The sequence below is a fragment of the Leptonychotes weddellii genome, chromosome X (assembly GCF_054177405.1).
Source record: "Leptonychotes weddellii isolate Sample4059 chromosome X, ASM5417740v2, whole genome shotgun sequence".
Classification (NCBI taxonomy): Eukaryota; Metazoa; Chordata; class Mammalia; order Carnivora; family Phocidae; genus Leptonychotes; species Leptonychotes weddellii.
The window spans coordinates 62,094,454-62,116,811 of NC_138385.1; the positions used below are offsets into that span (position 1 = coordinate 62,094,454).

Here is a 22,358-nt window from a genome sequence, read left to right on the forward strand (position 1 = left end):
TAAAACCAAATACCAAGTACTTTAAGAATGAACTGTATGACCTATAGTGACAGGTGACATCACTAATACTGAAAGCTTCTTACAATAATGTTTCTGGCAAAATATTATTTTATAATATAGTATATGCTTCCCAGGTGTGGGGATGGTAAGGAAATGAGGCCAAAATGATCCTGCCTCAAAACTAATATCTTCTAAGGGTGCATTAGCAAGAAACACAGAAATCAATATTGAATTAGATGCCACCAGAATATATAATACTGGTAGAAAAAAAAGAGCACACATGAAACAGAGAAGAGGAGGAGGTTGCTCCTGTGTTGAGAGAAAGGGGTTAGAGTGTAGAAGGGACCAGGCCAGAGCCCCCAACAGCTCTCTGAAGCCCAGTGTGTACTTTTCCCCCCATTGGCAAGAGTCCTGGATAGGGCTGGCTAGGTTTTGGGGTAACCATCCCTACTATTCTAGTTGGAGGGAACTTGGGGATTAGAATGAGGAGGGGCAGGTCCCAAGAAGGGAGGAACCCAGAATAATAGTCAGGGATACCTCTGCCCGTAGAGCTCACTTGAAATAAGCCTAGGCTCCCATAAGGCATTGGGGGAGGATCTTCTAAACAGCCTTGCCTGAATAGAATGGCCAATAGCCTTCTAAGATGTTGGTGAAGTCTCTTAAAGGTACTGTCTCCTCCAATCTCACTGTGGGGAAAAACCAAATTCCTGAACTCAGGGATAAGACTTGTAAGAATTTTGTAACAGGTCCATTCTGGGAGGTATAGAGAAGAATGACTGAACATCTTTTTCATTTCCAATCATTATGAAGCCTAAATAACTCTAGAAGAAATGGACATAGGAAGGTCTAATCCTTGGTCGGTTTGATACCCTAGAGCATATACCCAGAGCCCTGCCTCCTTCTGTAAACCTTGTGATGCTCCAATTCTGCAAATCACAGGACCCTGAAAAGGAAGGCAGCTGTGGGGCAGGGATGAGGGCTAGTTTTCAACCTACACCACACTTAAGTCCTACAGAACAGTAAATGTGGGGGTATTTCCCCAGTCAAGTGGGAAGTGCCTCTGAGCTACAGAAGTGGTCTCTTCTAGTAATCTAGATTAAAATGAGAGAGGGAAAAGAGGGTCCAATTGGCTCCATAGTGGGCCATTTATTTGCCCAAGGAAGTGAGTGAAGGCTGAGGGGCTAGGTTTGGTCCCACAGGGGCACTGAAGGCTTGGCATGACTCCAGGGCTGCTCTAGTTAGTGGCTTCAGCAGTGTGAGTTAGGCAAGATTATAGGAGTGTGGGGGCAAGGAAGAAGGGAGGAGGGGTCCCTAGAGGCTGGGTGACCATTACATGGACTCAAATTCATCAATACGCTGCTTGGTATTGCCCTGCCGGATTTGACGCAGGGTCTTGTATTTGTCTCGGCCAAGTCGCATGTTCTCAGCATGGATCATGTCATTGGCAGTCTTCTTGGACTCATCGCGGGCATTGGCCAGTTCTGAAGTGAGGGCCTGTGAGGGTGTAAGTGGATGAGAGGTTAATGGCTTGCTCTCACTTTACCCCCTTATTTAACCAGATTCATCAGATTCATTCTTTCTCTCTCTCTCCCTCTCTCTCTCTCTCTGCACACACATACCCCCTCACTGCTCTCTTTCTGCACACAAACACATACACCTATTTTTGAGGGCCATTTTCAGCCCTGTTGGGAATGCGGTGGGGCAAGAACAAAACAAAACCCCCCACAAACTTAGGGGACCAATGGCAGGTATTCTCTGAGAGTAGAACAATGTATCAAAGATTCAGGTAGACATTGGGTCAGGGTATTTTCTGAATATAAGAGATAAATGGAGTGTGGGGCAAAAAACAAAAGGAAGAGGTGGCCCAAGGTCTGATTGATAAGTGATGGGTGCCTATCCTTAAACTCTCATTAGAGAAAGGCTCAGACTCTCATACTCCACTGAGACAGGCTCCTCTACCTAACCCCATGATGATCTAGGGAATGCACATGGTATCTTTGACCCTCTGGCCCTGCCAGGATACCTTCAGGTGCTTCTGCACACGCTCATTCTTCTCTGCCTCAGTGGTACGTTCCTCCTCACTTCGATCCTTGGCCATGGCATCAGCCCGCAGGTCAGCACTGGCCTCTGCCCCATTCTCATCCTGCTCATCCTGCTCATTCTCCGCTGGCTCAGCTACATGAGGTGTACTCATAGCAGTCTTCAGCTCAGCACGGGTCTTCTCCAAGTCTTCTTGTACCATCTGAGCCTGTCCAGTAACAGAGGGCAAGAAGAATCAGCAGTCAGATCAGGCTAACTTGTGGCATCCTACAAGTGCATAGAACGGCTCAGCAGGAGGCAGGCACCAGGTAGGCCAAGTCACTTTGTCTGCCTTTAGTTTCTGCACCTGTACAATAGGAACAATTTACCAACTTCCTGGTGTATTGGAGAATTCTGGGAAGTATTTGAGAAAGCCTCGAGCTCCTTCTCCCATGATGCCTGCTGTCAAGGAAGGATGGAAGGAGTAAGGAGCCCAAATCTGAAGAATCTAAGGTACCCTCTTTCATAATGCTTTTACTCTGGGCATTGTGTCTCACCTTCTGCTGCCATTCCACAGCCTCACTTTCCTTCTTCTGTCGGGCCATCTCCAGCTGGGAGATTCGAGCTGTCAACTCTGCCATTTCCAAGGCCTATGGATAAATTGGAAGCTTGTGAGAGCTGAGCCTTCTGGTCCTCAGGACCTAGGTATCTTCAACCCCAGTTCCCCTGGGGAACCAATAGGAAACTTTCTGTTCCACTTGCTTGCTGTCCTGGAGGCTCTTTTTACCACACCTCCTCCAGGAAGCCTGGAAGACCACTCCTATTCTCAGATCTACTATTCTTATTAACTCCAAATCATTTCGTTAGAAGTCAGAGATCCACTCCTAGACTACAGACCTCCTGAACACAAACATGTCATTTCTCTCTTCCTCATCTCTCTCTCTCTCTTCCCCCCCTTCCCTTTCTCCCTCTCCCTCTCTTTCTCTTGTGCATGCACTGTTGCCCACTGCATATTTAGGGCCTTTGTAAAGATTTGGAAATCACCGAGTCACTGCCTGAAGTGCCAGACTCTTTCCTGTTTTCCTAGAATGCTCCACTAAGACTCCTCCCAGGACAAGTATAGGAAAGACACTATAGTGTCACAAGGCAATCTAAACAAGGGAAAAAACTTCGGCACACCCTCACACCTTGGACACATCTATCTCCTAGAGGAAGCTTTCCCCTGCTAATTAGGTCTTAGTTCCTGCATTCACACTCCAAACAGTAGAGGGAAAGAACATATATCAAGGAATTTGGGACACAGGTTCTTAGCTTTTGAGTCACAGAAGTAAATAAAGATGAAAGTAAGGATGCTCACCCTCTTCCCCTGAAAAGTGCACAGACACATAGTTTTACATACGATTTTAGTGAACAAATCCTTCAAAGAGAGGCAAAAATGGGTTCTCATCCTTACTCAGCCACACTGTGATCTTTGACAAGTCTCTTAAACCTCCCTGAGTCCTAATTTCCTTATCTGGGCATAGTATCCCATGTGGGTTAATCCTGTAGGATTACTAGGAGAGGAAATAAGAAAGTAAAGGGAAAGGAAAAGTTGCTAGCATAGCTTTTAACACACAGTAGGTAGTCAATTAAGTGTAAATTCCTTTGCTTCTTTCCTCCCTACCTTTCCTTTGTCAGGTCATCAGCTCAGATCCCCAAGGGCTAAGAAAGTAGAATAAAAGTAAGGGTTAGGGAAGACTGCAAAGCTTTCTGGGCCACATCAGTGACTTTGCAGCTTGCTTCTGAATAAGCTATCTGCTGGGGGCCTGTTGACTGGCACCCTGCTGGAAGGAGCCAGCCCTGCAGGCAGGGGCAACTGTGAATAGGTAGACAGACAGGGAAGAAAATTCAGGTACCACAATCCCAGCCCATTTTGTAGCTTTACCAGCTGTTCCTGAGTCTTCTTCTGATCCCAGGAGGCCTGCAACAGGGCTTCCTTGGCCTCTTCTGCTTCTTGACGCTCTTTGGCCAGTTTTTCAGCCTCACTCTGGGCACGCTTCCGCTCCTGTTCAAGCTCCAGAGCCCTGCGGGTCTGTTCTTCTAGTTCTGGAAAGAAAAGAAGGGGGAACGGTGGTGAAACATGCAGACATGGAAGGAACACTTAGTTTCCTTCCTGGAAATGCTTCACCCCAGGGCACAGCTGGCAGAAAGCTCTGGGCACTCTTCCTTTTGCCCCAACTTTCATCTATCTGTAGGCACATACGGATTATATAGCCTGAGTCTGCAGCTCAGGCAGGAAAACCCAGTCTCCAAGGTGACTGACTCTAAGCCTCACCCTGTTGAGCCTTCTTAGTCTGTTCCTCAATTTGCTTCAGCCTCTCCATCAGTTCCTCCTTTTCCCGTTCAATCTTCTCCTTCTCCTTTTCTGCCATCTCACGCTTCTTCTTCTCATTTTCCAGCAAAGCACTAAGAAAAGAGAAAGGGATGGAATAGGTCACATGGAAAGGCCCTAAGGCTCCCTGGCCCTGGACCCTCAGCCCCTACCCATCCAACATACTTAGAGCCTGTGAGTTGTGACCATGCACCCGTATCTCCACATCCTGTCCTTACATCATAGCCCCACATGGGTCAGTACACTCAGGACCCTGTCATTTGTCCCAGAGTCATGAGATCCAACCTGAACTCCCAGCTCTAGTACTCACCAGTGGGTAACCAGTGGGTAAACTTAGCTATGTCACTTCTTTGCTCTTGTTCTCAGTACCCCATCTGTAAAATGGTCTAATAAGTCCTGCCCTGTCTACTGTGCTTCAAGCCCAGCCCTCTGGTTATCAGTCCTTAGACCTCACTCTGCAGGCCCTCTGAAGCCCAGCTCTAGGCTCTTTTTTTTTCCCAGAATTTGTTGCAAATCTAGAACAAGTATTCACTTTTTCTTGCCCCAATACCTCTTCCAGGAGGTTGCCTTTTCACCCTAGGTTAGGTGTCTTTTCTTTCTCTGAGCCCTCAGAATACTTGGCCTATCCTTCTCCCCATCCCTCTTCTTTATTATTTTTCTCCACAGCACTTCCTAACCATCTCACATACTGTATAATTTGCTTATTTGTTCTGTCTCTTCCCACTAGAATGTCAGCTTCCTGATAGCAGGGATTTTTGTCTGTTTTATTTTTCACTGCTCAATAAATATTTATCGAGTGAAAAAATGATACAACATTTGTACCTTGAACAGTTATGTATATATTATTTTTCCTCTTTCTCCAACTAGACTGTGAGGTCCTTGAGGGCAAGGTTCCTGCCAGATCTGGCTCTGTAAACTGTCCCCAATCTCAGTAAAATTTTTCTGAATAAATAAGGACTTTGGGTGTCTAACTTCTCAAACTTTTCTAGCCTACTAGATTTAGAAGCCTCCTGAGGTTCCAAACTCTTTATGACAGTACCTACTAGTACCTACTAGAACAGGGCTCTCAAACCTTAACGTGCATAGGAATCACCTGGGATCTTATTTTTTAAATAACTTATTGAGGTGAAATTCACATAATAGGAACCACTATAAAGCAAACAATTTGGTGGCATTTAGTACATTCACAATGTTGTACATTCACCACCTCTATCTAGTTCCAAAATGTTTTCATCACTCCAAAGCAAAACCACATACCCATTAAGTGAGTTTCTTCCTATCTCTCCTCCCCATAACCCCTAATAACCACCAACCTGCATTCTGCCTCTACACATTTAACTATTTTGGATATTTCATATAAATGGAATCATATGGTATATGAAATTTTGTGTATGGTTTCTTTAACTTAGCATAATGTTATAGAGGTTCATTCACATTGTAATATGTATCAGTACTTCATTCCTTTTAATGGCTGAATAATATTCCATTGTATGGCTATTCAATATGTTTATCCATTCATCTGTTGGACATTTGGGCTGTTTCTACCTTATGGCTATTGTATATAGCACTGCTATGAACACTTGTGTACATGTACTCTTTTCAATTATGTTGAAAATAGACCTAGGAGTGGAATTGTGGGATCATATGGTAATTCTATGTTTAACTTTTTAAGAAACCACCAAACTATTTTCCATAGTAGCTGAAACATTTCCACCAGCAATGTGCATGAGTTCCAATTTTTCCACATCCTTGACAACAGCTATTATTTTCTGTATTTATTTATTATATCCATATTAGTGAGTTATCAAGTGATATCTCACTGTAGTTTGGATTTGCATTTCCCTGATGACTAGGGATGTTTTCACATGCCTGCTGGCCATTTGCATAACTTCTTTGGAGAACTGATCACCTAGGATCTTAAGAAGCAGATTCTGAATCAGCAGGTCTGGAGTAGGGTGTCAGATTCTGCCTTTCTAATAAGTTCCCAAGTTGCTGTTGCTGTTGCTGAGCCTTGCTACACTTTCAGTAGCAAGGGGGTTACAAAGTATAAGGGCTTCATAAGGAAAATTCTGTTGGCTCTTCCCAATTCCACTCAGAAATCCCCATAGAGTCCATGTTTAAATGTGCATGGAGCTTTCTGCTAATGCCACTACACTGGTCAGATAGCCCGGAGCAACCCAGAATCTATCTAGAAGAGCAATGGCATGAGGGTCAGAGACAATGTGGAACTATGAAATACCCCTCCCTCCTCTGAGCCTCTGAAATCCTAGGCTTCTGATGCCTGCTTCCTGGGGAAGAGGATGCCTGAGACTTCATGGAGGAGGTGAGAACCCTGTACAGCTCTCTCTCCCCCCATCCAGGATGGTTTCATGTCTTTCCTTTATCAATCTTGACACTTTTGAGAAGCTTCTTTGCCCAAGCCTCCGCCTCCACTCCAGTTCCACAGAACCTACCGTTCCATCTGTTTCTGGTGCTTCTCCTCCCGGGCCTGTGCCTTCATCTGCTGTACCTCAATGGTGTCAGGCTTGCGACGGCGCATGTATAGCTCATGGTTCCCCATGCACAGGGCCAAGATACGCTTGTTAATCCGCAGCCGGGGAGCATAGAAGACAAAGTCCTGATGGGAAACCAACAATCAAAATGAGATTGGAGGGACAGATGAAGGTAAACTTCTGCCTTTTGAAAGCACTGGAAGGGTTATTTAGCCCAGTTTTCTCATGTTACAGATAGGAAGATTAATTATCAGAGGGGTGAAGTGAGTTGCCCATGGTAACACAGCAGACTAGTGGCAAACCGGGGACTAGAACCCAGGCTTCTTGACTCTGAAACCAGTGCTCTTTCCACCAAACCACAATTTCTTTCAACCTTTGCTTATGAAAGCATCACATCCTAAAATATCCTCAATCTAATTGAAAGATAGGAACTGAATCTATCTGCTAATTAGGGATCCTGTTAAATCTCAGGGGCCTCTCTTAGAGGCCCAATAATCCCTGCATAATATACTGGTACATACAGTATGGGGGGCAGGACTGTTTCTGTAACCTCCTAAAAGCATATCCTAGACATAGCCCCTTAAATCATTTTTGGAATAAGGCAAGTTGTAAATATACACATAAATACATAAATCTGAACATTGATTGTCCTGGCTGTCATTTTTAAAAATAAGCCCTTGATCTCAGCTGGCTTTGTTACTTACCTTTTTCCAACGAAAGTTGAACACAGCAGCAATTAAAAAAAAAAAAAAGAAAGAAAAAGAAAAACCACACACACACAAGAAAATCTAGTTTGTTTGTTACTATAAATACCACTGGACCAAGGTTACCAACTAATTGGCTAACCACCAGCTCCTCTGCCATGGAACCCAAACTACTACTCTTTCATATGCCTTAGTGTGCAGTGGATGGAGCACAGGCTCTAGAGGTCAAATAATGTATATATAAACCCCAGATTTACCATTTTTAGCAGTGTGATCTTGGGCAAATCACTCCAATTCTTTGAACCTTAATTTCCACAATTATCAAACAGGTATGCTACGACCTACCTGACAATGTTGTTGAGGGTTAAACAAGATAACATATATATATATATATATATATATATATATATATATATATATATATATATAGTGCCTAGCAGCAGAAGTTCAGAGACCTTACAGCTGGAGAAGAATTGTTGAGGCTTCATGAGAAGGGTCTGTCTCAGCATGGCCTTTGACCCTTGTGGGACATGAGGTACACCAGAAGACAAGACCCTTTTCTGTTTTCTATCCTACTCTCAATCACCAGCTTCCCAGTCTTACCAACCACAGGCAACTGAGTAGGTGAAAAGTGTGGTGAGCATGTTAGAGGAATGACTGGACCCAAAGCCCTTTCTTGTTCTTGGGTTGCTCTGGAGATAAGTCTTGAGAGGACAGCAGCAAAGTTATACCAAAAAGCAAGTCTGGAAGATCATCTTTGGATCTGGACTTCTGGCTTTGTCTTTTCTCCACAATTAAAAATAAATCAAGTGCATGAACAGTTTCACTTTCTGGAGCCTAGAGGCTTTAAAAAATAAGATGCACTTTCTGTTTCCACCCACAGCATCAGGACAGCAGAAGACAGTGGTGGAGAGGCTGTGGCTCTCCCTCATCTATGCTTCTCCTAACACACAGGTAGCAGGGTGGCACCAGCTACAGGATGTCTCCTGGTCATGTCTTGTCATCAATATCCCCTTCCAGTGCCAATCTCCTTTTGTGCCTCCTATTCCCAGTCCCCGCACACAGAAACACAAAAAAAAGCCAGAAAAATGAGAAAAAGATATAATGACCTGATTGCTCCTAGCATTATCCAGGTCTTGGCAAGTACGTGTCTTGTTCAGTAGGAGGAATCACTTACCGGGGCTTTTTTGTCAATGGGCTTGATGACAAATTTCTTGTCATTGAAAGAAATATTTCTGATTTCACTCCAGGGAAAGCCTATCTTGGGAGTCAGTCTGTAGAGAACAAGAACATTAGGACAAAGGAAAGACAGGAAGGACACAGAGGGTCGGTGGTGTGCCCTCTGTACCCCCAACTTCTTCCTTAAGGAGGTAGATTCATTGTCAGCTCAGCCAGTGTTATCACATGCCACCAGGTCAGTTGCCAGCACTGAGGATTCAAAAAGGACCTCCTGATACCACAACCAACTTATTATTTCTTGTCCCAAACTCTGAGGTTTGTTTTATTGTATTTTTTGTTGAGGCATGGACCTTGTAAAAATCTCTCACAAGAATCTCCAGCCCTATTTTACTGGGACTCTTTCACCTAAGGTTGTAATAGTTGGGGAGAATGTAAACAATGAGCTCCGAGATTCAGAAGTTACATGGAACAATCATTTATTACATCCATCCTCACCAAGAGCAGACCAAGGGAAAAAAAATAAGCAAGTGAGAGAAGTCTGTAGAAAGAGGGACTATAGGCTAAAAAGCATTTAATCATCATATGGGAGTAGGATTAATTACAAATCCTGACAAGGTAGGTGCTAGGCTAATGCTGTCCAATAGAAATATAATGAGATTTTAAATTTTCTAATAGCCACATGAAAATAAGTAAAAAAGAAACAGATGGGAGTAACTATAATAACAGTTCATTTAACCCAGTACATCCAAAAGACTATCATTTGAACATGTAAATTAATATTTAAAAAATATCAATGAGACATTCATCATTCTGTTTTTCATACTAAGTCTTCAAAGGCTTGTGTATAGTTTACACTTACAGCATATCTCAATTTAAGAGTAGCCACATCTCAAGAGCTTAATAGCCACATGTGGCCAGCGACTACCATAGTGGATGGTCAATGCAAGATTTAGAGGCCTGGGAGGTTATGCAATCATTTGGGCTGATCTAAACTAGGTAGATAAAGGTGGGACCCAGGTGGAACCCAGAGATACAGTCCTACTTCATGATGAGCCCTAGGTGTCAGAGTGGCCCAAATAAATTAAGAGAACTCTAAGCTATACCTGTCATTCTGCTCATAGATGTTGAGACCTAGGGCATCCACTCCCAGCCACAACTCTGAGCCTTTCTTGTTCTTGATGCTGAAGTAGTTCACACCATACATCTCCAGGTCCTGGGCAATCTTCAGATATTCTAGAACAGCATCCTCCCTAAATAACAGATTTGGGTGGGGGGCGGTTATAGAGGGAAACCTGTGACTCAGACCCAGGGAGATAGCCTACCTACTCTGCACTTCTGACAAGAATCTTGCCATTAGGGGAGGGAAAGGGGATAGAAGGTGAGCAGATGATGGAAAATAGAGCACAACATGACTTTTGTCAAACAAAACCTGCTAACAGGAGCCGAAGATCTGAGGTTCCCAAGGGTAACAAGGGTGGGCTGACCCTCGCTGGCCTCTGGCATGTTAGCTGCAATGAAGCCTCTTACGTTCTTAGCAGAGCCCAGATGGTGTGGTGATGGCAAAATGATAAGATTTGATCCTCAACTAGACAACACCAAATGATCTGCCATGTTTAGAGAGCTCCTTCCACATTTCTTTCTTGGGGAGGAGTCCCTGGTACTCTAGAAGCTCCCTAGGGATCCTGAGGTTCCTTTTGTTTCTTTATGGTCAAAACTCTTTGGGCTATCAGTTGCCATCATTCAAAAAAATACAGCTTTATAATGATCCTTAATTGCCTTCTATCTCTAATTTCCCCTATAAATTGCATTCCTATCCCTTTCTCTCCAACATCCTCTAGTGCCCCTAGTCCTTCGCCTCTTTCCACCAGAACCTCTCTCATTCTCCTTGCAAAAGCAGTAGAACCCACAGTTGCTAGGGTGATCTTACCTGAGCATGCCCCGGTGCTCCTCATGCCACACCTGGATCCGTTCCTCCCACTGGTCCTTGTTGAGTTTATGCTGCTCTAGGACCCTGGAAAGACAACAGATAGTAGTTTCAAGCACAAAACCCAAATGCAGGAGTAAAGGGAAGCCCACTTAGCTCTCTGACAGGTTGATGCAAAGAAGATATGGAATCAGCCCACTGAGATCATACTGGAAGTAGACTGAAATTATAGCAGGAGGTATTAATTAGACATAGGGAACTGCCTGAGAGGTAGGAGAGATACAAGAATGGGTGGAAAAGAAAGACAGTGGAAACACCTTCCTTTGTAGTTTTAACCAGAAAATCCAATAATATGCTATGATTTCCAGGTAGGGCAGTAATGTATCAAGAGTCTGTGCTGACTTGAGGGGCTAAGAGTAGAGATGGGTCTCATGGAGGAGGCATGACTCTCTCTCCTAGATCCTTATGGAACAAATGATTTGTGTTTATGAGAAAATTGCTCAGAGATGAGATTACAGCCTGTAGCTAAAGAACAGAGAACTGAGCCCAAATGGCTTTAGAAGAAACCAACAGGCTCAACCTCCCAGATCTACTAGATCATAAGCAAGACTTGGTTTTTTTTTTTTTAAGATTTTATTTATTTATTTGGGAGAGAGAATGAGATAGAGAGAGCATGAGAGGGGAGAGGGTCAGAGGGAGAAGCAGACCCCCCGCTGAGCAGGGAGCCCGATGTGGGACTCGATCCCAGGACTCCAGGACCATGACCTGAGCCGAAGGCAGTCGCTTAACCAACTGAGCCACCCAGGCGCCCCAAGACTTGCTTTAAATATGCCATCTCAGACATAAAAGCAGTGACTCAGGTAGAGTTCCAGGGCACAACCATTATCCATAATACCTCCAGTTAAGCTGTTCATATGCCACAGCTCCAATAGGACTGAGGCTCCCAGAATGAAGAACGTTTCCTTCCATCCAAAACCTTATGAAAATGGCCACTGGATGCAGTAAGGAAAAACCCAGGGTTAAAAATTCAAAAGACTAGGGGTTCCAGGTCTGGCTCTGCCTCAAACGAGCTGTGGGAGATCTGGCAAGTCAGAGTGAGCACTCTGCTCTATTTCCTTAGCCAGGAAATAAGGATAATGCTTGCCTTATTCATTTTGTGTGTTGTTGTGATGCTAAAACAAAAATAATGAGTGTTTGAGAGCTTTCAGCTTTGAAGTTTATAAAAGCAGAAAGCTCTGTACACTGGTTATTGATATTAAAATACTGTTGGAGCTCCCCCACATCCCTGGCTTGGGTATTTCTCTCTCCCTCCTGTGAACCTCTGATACAAGAGGTCTAAATCAGTGAAAAGGATTGAAAAAAATGGAACCAGGGTGGGAGGAGTCAATCTGTCTCTGGTAATCTATATAAGCACCTGTTTCCAGAGTAATGCAATTCTGTAATCAGGCAAAAGAAGAGAGGGGGGAAAAGCTTTTTATTTTGAGAGTCAGAGAAACAACAGGGTACGGTGCCATATGCAAATGTGTGTCTCTTATACCAACTGCCCCCAAATTTTGAGGTTAGGCTTAAGAAAGCTCCTCTTTTAAGGCTCCCCCCCAACACCATAAATTAGCAAAGTAAAAACCAGTATGCATAACATGGTCTTCGGACAGACCCTAGTAGAAAGGAACAGATCTGGCAATCCCTGTATGACAGGGCTTAGTCAGCCACGGACCTTCTTCATGCGAGGGCAGATGACCAAAGGCACCACCTCACCTCTGCGGCAGCAACTTGTCCCCAGCCAAGTAGCCAGACTTGTGGACTTCCTTATTGAAGTCGCCATACTTAGACTGGACAGCATAGGAGGCCAGCAGCACAGCAGTCTCAGGTGGGCAGTAAATATCATCATTGAGAATGCCCTCCTTTACTTGCAGGAAGAACAGGCGCTGTGTGATATCCTGGATCAATTCCTCAGATACATCCTCAGGATAGAACTTGGCCCGGAACTTGAAGAGCAGGGGGCTTTCCTTCCGCACATCCTGGGCAGTCACCTGGGAGCAGCAAGGGGTTATGGGCTCTTAAAAAATAGTCTTTGGCTGTCGGGTGGTGAGAGACACTGAAAGGTCATCAAATTTGGGTAATCCCGAAGAGCCAGGTGGCAACTGTTCTGGTAATTCCGAAAAGAGACACATTGCTTTCCCTGGGAACCCAATCCCATGTCCATAATTGCTTCTTTTTGGGAATTCCTTCCTGAAATGACCTTACACCCACTGATGATCATAAGCCTTTAAGCCACCATCTGACAATATACCAACTGCCCCCAAATTTTGAGGTTAGGCTTAAGAAAGCTCCTCTTTTAAGCCCCACCCCCCAAACACCATAAATTTGCAAAGTAAAACCCAATATGTATCACTGAGGCCTAGGAATTGGCTAGACAAGAGAACAAACTAGACTGTCTTTTAAAGCCCGAAATTGGCTCTTAACAGCAACACGTTTGTCCAGCAAAAGTCTCCACTTCTTGGGAAAACAAGACTCTTCCCACACAAGGTGAGGCACCTATCCCCTAGACACAATCAGAAACACAAGCCACAAGACATTGGAAACCTCCAAGGAAAAAGTTAGGAAGTTTGAGGATATTGTGATAGAGGACTGCCATGTTCCTGCAGAGACACTGCTTAGAGGTGAAGAACTTGAATGGACTTATACTCAAATCATCTCATTTGGAGTTCAGTTGAGATAGAAAATCAAGAAAGAATGGATTAAATAGGTGATGGGTATTAAGGAAGGCACTTATGATGAGCACCAGGTGTTGTGTAAGTGATGAATCACTAAATTCTGCACCTGAAAATAATATTGCACTGTATGTTAACTAGCTGGAATTTAAATAAGTACTTGAGGGAAAAAAAGATATGTGTTAATAAACTTACGTGTAGATGCCTACGGGAGAAAAAAAGAAAAGAAAGAGAGAAGCATCTGTATGGAGTTTAGGTATCAGGTGACAGGTGGAGAAGGGACAAGATAAGATTATGAGGCCTTCAAGAGTCTTTCCAGTTTAAGAGTCTGTTACTCTCCTTTTAACAAACTTCCTAAAGTCCTTGAGTTTGGAAAGAAAAAATAGGATGCCAATCCCCTCTTGAAAATCCATTAATGACTATGGTATAAAATAAGTCAACATTTAAGACAGAGCTCCCAGGAGAAAGGGAAGGGTGTCTTCCTCCTTGGACACTGGCCATTCTCACTGTTAGAAGTCAAAGTGGAGACAGAGCAGGAGCTCTACCTTGGCTGAGTTCTCTGCCCTTACTCTGTTCTAGTGGTCAGTAGACCACCCAGTGAAAAAGCACAGCCCTGGATTTGCCAGCTAGCACATGTTACCCCCTTGAATATAAAATATGATGGAGGAATGAATTCCAAACCCGACGATGGGGTAAGCAATTACCTTCTTATTGAGTTTTAGCCAAGTGGAGAAATTTTTAGTGTCCTGGTATTGCAGACCAAAGAACCAAACTTCCCTTAGGCCAATAGTTTTCACCACCTAGAAAAGAAAAAAAACAAAAAACAAAATAAAACATTGATTGAATGCCTACTTTGTGCCAGGCACAGAGGACACAAAAGTGAAACTAACATGGTCCCTGACTTTAAAGGACATAAGATGTCCAGGGTCTGGCAAGGAAATACACCTGGGCAGCAGTCAAGAAATGATGGCAGCATCTCTCTACACAAAGTACTTTTGCTGAGGTAGGGAACAGGTTTATCACTTAGGACCACTACCACACACCAATAACTCTATTCATTATCCCCTTTGATTTTCACAATAGCCCTGTAATACTTTGACAATTAGGCCCATTTTATAGATAGTGAAAGTAAGTTTCCAAGAAAAGGTTCAGTTAGTGAGTAGCAGAGTCAGGTCTGTTTGACTCCAAACCCATTCAAATCCAGTATTTACTGCCACTTCTTCCTTCTATTATGCCATGTGCTTTTCTACTCCCAGGATGAATTAAAGGCTGGAAGTAGAAAGTGTTGGCTTAACTCCTATATCTTCTTCTCTTGGGTTGCTCCATTATCTTTAGTAACTAGGAATATGCTCACAGTCTTCTAACTGAATCCCATTTACAATGCCCTAAGAAAGAATGTTCAGGGAGACATAGCAGGTATTGTGGTATCTATATACTCCAAAGATGTGCTGTGTCTGGGTGCTGAGATGCTTCTTTCCAGCCCTGATTAGAGGCTAGTCATGATTCCCTTACTACTCACACAAGTTGAGAATGGGAAAGAGGGTAGAAACAGGTGAGTACCTCAGTATAGTAGCTAAGTGACCCCTGGTGTTCTGGGCCTCTTGGCTAAGCAGTGGGTAGGAAAGGGAGGCCAGCCAGGAGATGGAGTTTGTTTTCCAGTCCCTGACATTAATATGTTAATGGTTTGGGCTGACAGCTGAACCCCAGCATGCCCACCACTAGAGATGGAGGCAATAAAGCTGACTCATATCCTAATGAGGTTATGCTGATGGTCTTCTTTCTTTTTTTCTTTTTTTTTGGGGGGGGTGGGTGGGCAGGGGAAGTAGGGGAGTGAGGTGAAGGAATTTACCTGGAGACAGAGATAGGAAAGAAGGACCCAATATTGCTAACGTCCTTCCTTGTGAATAAATCATATCTCCCCTCAACACATACACACACACACACACACACACACATGCATGTGCACACACACATACCTACCTCCACTATATCCACAAAATTTCTACTATGCACCCAAAGTCAGACCCCATAGTCACTCCTAAAGCTTACAATCTAGAGCTTCAGAGGCCCCAAGGAAAAAGTAGCACATATCTATTAAGTACTTACTGTGTACCAGGTACTGAACACTGAACAACCCTGAGATAGCTATTATTTCTATTTTATAAACGAAGAAACAAAGGCTTAAGAGGCACCCTGCCTAGAAGACATGAATAGACACTTTTTCATCCAGATGGCTAACAGACACATGAAAAGATGCTCAACATCACTTATCATCAGGGAAATACAAATCCAAACCACAATACCACCTTACACCTGTCAGAATGGCTAAAATTAACAACACAAGAAACAATAGGTGTTGGCAAGGATGTGGAGAAAGGGGGACCTTCTAGCACTGTTGGTGGGAATGTAATGCAAACTGAAGCAATCACTCTGCAGAATAGTATGGAGATTCCTTAAAAAGTTAAAAATAGAACTACACTAAAATCCAGCAATTGTACTACTAGGTAAATACCCAAAGTATAAAAAAATACAGATTCAAAGGGGTACATGCACCCTAATGTTTATAGCAGCATTATCAACAATAGCCAAACTATGGAAAGAGCCCAAATGTCCATTGATGATGAATGGATTAAGATGATGTGGTATGTGTGTGTGTGTGTGTGTGTAGATTGATAGATAGATGATATATATATATATATATGCACACACACACACACATATATACACATATATATGTATAGATATAGATACAGATACAACGGAATTTTACTCAACCATCAAAAAGAATGAAATCTTGCCATTTGCAATGATGTGGATGGAGCTAGAATGTATTATGCTAAGCAAAATAAGTCAATCAGAGAAAGACAAATACTATATGATTTCACTTATATGTAGAATTTTTTTTTTTTAGATTTTTTATTTATTTGTCAGAGAGAAAGAGAGCACAAGCAGGGAGAGCAGCAGGCAGAGAGAGAAGCGGCTCCTCACTGAGCAAGAAGCCCAACGTGGGACTCAATCCCAGGACCCTGGGATCATGACCTGAGCCAAAGGCAGATGCTTAACCGACTGAGCCACCAAGGCGTCCCTATATGTAGAATTTAAGAAACAAAACAGATGAACATATGGGAAGGGGAAAAGAAAGGAGAGAGGGAAACAAACCACAAGAGGGAGACTGTTAACAATAGAGAACAAACAAGGCTGATGGAGGGAGGTGGGCAGGTGCTGAACTAGATGGGTGATAGCTATTAAAGAGTGCAGTTGTGATGAGCACTAGGTGTTGTGTGTAAGTGATGAATCGCTGAATTCTTCCCCTGAAACAAATATTGCACCATATGTTAACTAAAATTTAAGTAATTTTTTTTTAAATTGTACACCCCCCCCAAAAAAAGAGGCAACCTGCCTAAAGCCATAGAGACTAGAGAATCCTGAGGTATATGACTCCAAAACCTGTACCCTTTCTTTTCTAGCATGCTCTCTTTCAATTCCAAGGATTCATATGAGCTTAGAAGCCCTGGGGTTCCCAAGTGACTAACTGCCTTGTCTCTCTTTTGCCCACATATCTCAGCCCTGTAATGAACTTTGATCATCTCTGCATATAGATATGGTTCCTGGCTTTCCACTAGGCTTAGTCAACAACCACTTTGGAGAGAAGCCATATCCCCAAGTCCTCAACCTTCACTGCTCACTGGGGCATGCATGATGTTCACACTTCCTTTCATAGCTTGAATCAGGTGTCAGGAAACCTGAGTGAAAGTCTCACCTCTGTCTCTAATTTGCTATGCGATCTTAAGGCAGCACATTTCCCTTAGCTTCCCCATCTATCTGGCTTCCCCATCTACTACAACTGGTGTGACTTAAATGGCCTCTTTCTTCCTTCAAGTTCATTCCACTAATTAGGTTATTTGTAAATGAAAAGAAATACAGTCCCATTTCCCACCTACCTCTTGCTGATTTGAGTAACTAGGAACATGTTGAGAAAAGATAAGTTGTGTGTAGGGGGTGTTGAGGGAAGATTAAAAGACTTCCAGGATTCAATGACAAGGTGAGTCCCTGAGTCTAAGTTAACAGGCAATAGGAATTGCCTATAAGTTTTAGATGGAGAACACAAAATGCTCATGTTGAAATTGATATTGGCTTTTTTTGCAGAGGATAGAGGGGGAGGGTATTAGAAAAAGATTAGAGAAGATTATTTAAAGCACCTCTTATCTCATCCTAGATCTAACTAGAGCCCAACTAACAGTTCTAAAGATTTTCCACAGGGTTGAAGAAGAATAGTGTGTCCAGATGCAACTGCTGGAGAAGAAGTAATTCAGCCCCAGGTGAGAAAGAGACACACTGAAGATGCTAAAGATGGACCATTAGGGCCAGGACACTAGGTCATGCGATGGCAGCCTCAGAATAGAACTGGTAGGGCAGCAACTGGCCTCTGCCTATACCAACTGTAGAGGCTCGGAGACCCCAGAATTAAAAGGGACTAAGGCAGGTACAGATAATCAGTCCTAGAGGTCCCAGGAATGAGCTCCTTAGCCTCGTTTTGCACCATGTTATCTGTTTCACTAGAAGGATGAGTAGGGGTGTAATGAGAGGAAGATCACAGGACCCAAAATAGTTCCAGGATGTGGAGTATCTCTGAGGAGCAGTTGGACAAATAACAGCAAAAGTGATATTAAAAAAAAAAAAAAAAGATGTCAGGATCAGTAGCAAATTTTCTCTCTCTGAGCTCTGCCTCTTCCCTTATGAACATAGAGAAATCAGATGCATATAAATTTTCCACTTCCTTAGGCTTCAGAGCTTTGGAGAGAGCAATCTCTCTCAGCCTCCACCGAAGTCCCAAAGTGAGGAAATAAGGGTGTGGAGGGAAGGAAATATGATCTAAGGTCAGAATTGAGACTGAAAAAGAACAAAGGATAAAACAGATGACCCCTAGACTCCAGGCTATAAGGAAATCTCCAATTAAGGTACACAGGGTACTGGGAATCATTTGATCAGGCAACTCTTGTCTCCACTTGGGAATGAGGCCAAGCTTTGCTTACTTCCAGCTTTGCTTCCAGCTGAGACCTCCACCCCAGAGGAAAAAGAAATCTTATTTTCTAGTGGGAGAGAGTCTCTAGGTCCTTGTTCCAGGAACAACATCTCTGGCTTCAGTGACTAGGGTCCTTCCCATTCCACTCTGAGAAATGACGCCATCTCTGATAAAAAAAAAAAATATATATATACATATATATATATATATTTTTTTTTTTCTTGGCTCCCTTTGACCCCAGACTGCCAACTTATCTGGCCTGAGCTAGCATTTCTCAAAGCTTCTATGGAAGAAATCCATAAGCAGCAGAAAATAATAAATGCATATACCCCAGGGGACACAAAAGATAGGGGGATATAAGTAGATGGCTAAAGCTAGAATTTCTTTGAAGCCTCAGGTTTAATCTTAATTACATGTGCACATTTTACAGTCTACTCCTTAAATATCTTTTTGTTTGTTTGTTTTTTAAGGTTTATTTATTTATTTAAGAGAAAGAGTGCATGCGCATGCGTGAGCGGGGGGAGGGGCATAGGGAGAGAATGCTCAAGCAGACTCCCGGCTGAGTGTGGAGCCCCAGGTGGGGCTGAGTCCAACAACCCATGAGACGGACAAGAGTTGGACACTCAACCAACTGAAACACCTAGGTACCCCATTGTTTTAATAATGAAATAGATAACATCTACAAGTAAAACTGATGCTCCAAGATACTAAATCAAGGGACACCTGGGTGTCTCAGTAGGTTAAGCGTCTGTCTTCGGTTCAGGTCATGATCCCAGGGTCCTGGGATCGAGCAAGTCCCACATCGGGCTCCTTGCTCAGCAGGGAGCCTGCTTCTCCCTGTGTCTGCTACTGCCCTTTCTTGTGTGTGCGTGCTCTCTCTTTCTCTGACAAATAAATAAAATCTTAAAAAAAAGATACTAAATTACTAAATCAAATTCATCTCACAGCTCTGTGTACTTCCTAAAACCTGCCATATACACCTACAGAAACTAGGACTTCAGTTTTTAAGACACTGGGCTATGAATTCTATTGAGCCACACAACACAAACCCTCACAACATGTTGACTGTGAAGTATTATCGGGTCCAAGCAGCATAAACTAGAAAACTGATGTCCAGTGAGGGGAAGAGATTTGCCTCTGAGAAAATCCTCACTAATTACTAGGAACATTTGAATGTAAGAAAGAACCCTCTTTTGTCTCTCCTCTGCATGTGAAGGCTGCCTACATCTGAGGTCTATGGAGGGAAGGGGCAATCAGGTCAATTCCAGAGCCCAGAGCCCTCCTCTCCATATCCCCCATGCATCTGAGTAAACCAATTAGTGATGTAATGAGCCACTTCAGAAGCCCAGAGCAAAACTGGGAAGCAAGGCTGGAGCCTCAAAAGGAAAACTGTGTGAAAAATTATGTGCAAACTCCATCAATGCCCAAACACCTAAGGCCCACTGAGATCCCATTACAGGCTTGGCAGCAGCAGCATCAACCACTTACCTGAAAACAAATCAATGCACAACTGGAAAGTTCTGGTAGGGGCTGCCACCAACGCCGTTTCTGCTACTCTACACTGCCTATGTTCAAGTGGCCACCTGCTCTATAGCATAGAACACACTCAGCTAGAATTCTAAGTTTAGGGACAAATTTCCTCCACTCAGAATGGGAACATGCAAAGAGAGGGGAGGTCACAGAGGACACAGTTGACAAAAGGCACTGGGAAAACTGCAAATGATATATGCCTTGATTCAAGCCACTATACCACTTCCTAGCTATCTAACCTTAAACAGGTCTTTTCCCCCCCTGTAAGCCTCAATCCTTCAACTGCAAGATGGGGATATTACTATTATAATAATAGATGTTAGTTATTTTATAAAATAAAAATGGAAGAAAAAGAAGAAAAGGTTGTTGTCTTCAATGCAGAATCCACAAATCCTAAGGACTTTACCAAGCCAGAAAAATCTTCCTGATTTAATGGCTCCCTTATCTGAACTCCCAGGGCAATTTCTACTACTTATTTAGCCCTTAATAAGAACAATCAACATTCGAGTGTCTGCTATACACCAGACTCTTTACTTATTGAGGATTAAATAAGACCACAAAATCTCTGAAATTAGTTTGATTACCTTTTTACTGAAAAAAATCAAGTCCTAAGAGGCTAAATGAGCCATCCAAGGTCACACAGCTAAATAGCAGGACATAATTTGAACCCAAGGCTGACACTAAATCCCATAGTTTATACACTATATGTCACCCTGAACTTCAAGGGTGTTTTATTCTATGTGAGAAGAGAGTTGTGTTGCATTTACTTTTCTCTGCTTCTATAGGTAAGGAACTCCATGGTCCTTAGGGACAGAGATGGTGTTTAATAGGTCTAGAGATTTTTCTTGAGACACAGTAGACCTTCTGTCAATAGTGAATCAGTCAATGAACAAATGAATGAATGGATGCTCTGAGATTTCACCTTTCTTGTAGAGCTCAGTATCTTGAAGGGAAGAGGCAGACAGAGTTAGAGCCCCTGGCTGGGCAGGTGATTCTCAAAAATGGAACTCATGGTGATGGCACTGCCCCTTAGTGGCACCTAGGTAATCAAGAGCCCTCTGAAGAACCTCAGGCTTTAGAAGTGGTGACAGAATTGCTGTAGCAAAACATGTTCTCTCCACTCCCTAGCTGTGTGCACACTCACGAAGGTAAACGGAGGAACTATAGGCCACACTTCCCTTTCCCACCAGGTCTTGTGTCTCCTTGAGCTATGACCTCCCATTGTTGCCTGTTATTTATTACTGATGCCAAAGAGGGTGCTTCCTCTCCAGTCAGCTTCCTCTCTGGTTACTGGCCAGATAACTTCTGGGTCCCAGGGTGGCCCCAGAGCTTTTGTCAATTCCTTCCAAGGAGTCCAGCTCCTTCTTCCTAGGCCCCAATTCCACCAGGAGGGCCTCCTTGAATAATGGGTCTCAAAGGCCAGACAGAATGGACTTCTTCCCTTAATGACTCACTCATCAAGTTAGAGAGAGGGAAAAGATCATATCCCCCAACAGCCTGTGAACGCATACCTCTGTGGATTCCCATCCAGACCTGCCTTGGCCCTGAGAGTGCCAGATGCTCAATTCCTTGTTTGAGTTCAAATCTTTTTCCCTTTTTCACCCACGGGGTCCCAGCTCTGCCCCATCTTACCTCACAGAACATTACTTCTCCCTCCTTCCTATGACAGCCCCTCAGAAATCTCAAGACAGAGGACACATCTTACCTTAAGTCTTCTCAACCCAAACAGCCTCATTTACCCAGGCAGAATACCGCAGTGGGAAAACTAGTTTTGCAGGCAGAGCTGTATTTGAAACTCCATATTACAACTCACTAACTGCATAACCTAGAGTATGTTCTTTTACCTCTCAGAGGCAGAATCAATGCAAGGATTAAAGCACCTAGCCAAGGCTGGTCCATAGTAAGTGCTCAGTAAATGATATTTCTCAGAACAACACTGATCTTCCAGATGAGAAGTCATGAACTTACAGGCTTTCTCCCTTTCCTCTCTCCAGCCAGCATGAAAGCTTCAAGTCTCTCAAAGGTTTTGTTTGGGAAGTAGTTGCTTTCACAACTAGCATACCATCTGTCCAGGGCTCCCTACCATCTGGGCTTCCTACAGAACAACACCCACAGTACACAAATCAAACCAACACGAACAAAGAATTACCATGCTCTGTGGCTTTTTGAAGTTAATAAGCCTCTTTGTTCAAGAATTTTTCTGCCCTAGGTTCTAAATGATGCCTTCCTCACCCTCCCTCCACAGTTATCCTCCTCCAATGCAAATGAACAAAGCCCCCAGTGTTGAAGGCAGGGGATGGCATCATTTGGCTTGAGAAGGGTAATGTGTAGAACCAGGGGTCTGGGAAGGAGTCTGAGAAGAGGCTGAAGGAGCCTTTCTTCCTTTTGCTCCCCAACTCTGGGTA

General features: G+C 43.4%; 1 protein-coding gene across 1 annotated transcript in view; it reads right to left on the reverse strand.

The window, feature by feature from the left end:
• Nucleotides 1-104: 104 nt before the first annotated feature.
• MSN (moesin) overlaps nucleotides 105-22,358 on the reverse strand; it is a 64,124-nt gene continuing 41,870 nt past the window's right edge. The window contains exons 3-13 of the mRNA XM_081808778.1: nucleotides 14,105-14,200; nucleotides 12,445-12,719; nucleotides 10,693-10,776; nucleotides 9,869-10,015; nucleotides 8,764-8,860; nucleotides 6,844-7,007; nucleotides 4,334-4,464; nucleotides 3,944-4,104; nucleotides 2,577-2,669; nucleotides 2,024-2,248; nucleotides 105-1,494 (exon numbers count right to left, since the gene is read on the reverse strand). Coding sequence (XP_081664904.1) covers nucleotides 1,330-1,494; nucleotides 2,024-2,248; nucleotides 2,577-2,669; nucleotides 3,944-4,104; nucleotides 4,334-4,464; nucleotides 6,844-7,007; nucleotides 8,764-8,860; nucleotides 9,869-10,015; nucleotides 10,693-10,776; nucleotides 12,445-12,719; nucleotides 14,105-14,200 — 1,638 coding nt within the window. The 3' untranslated portion in view covers nucleotides 105-1,329. The remainder of the gene's footprint in view (nucleotides 1,495-2,023; nucleotides 2,249-2,576; nucleotides 2,670-3,943; nucleotides 4,105-4,333; nucleotides 4,465-6,843; nucleotides 7,008-8,763; nucleotides 8,861-9,868; nucleotides 10,016-10,692; nucleotides 10,777-12,444; nucleotides 12,720-14,104; nucleotides 14,201-22,358) is intronic.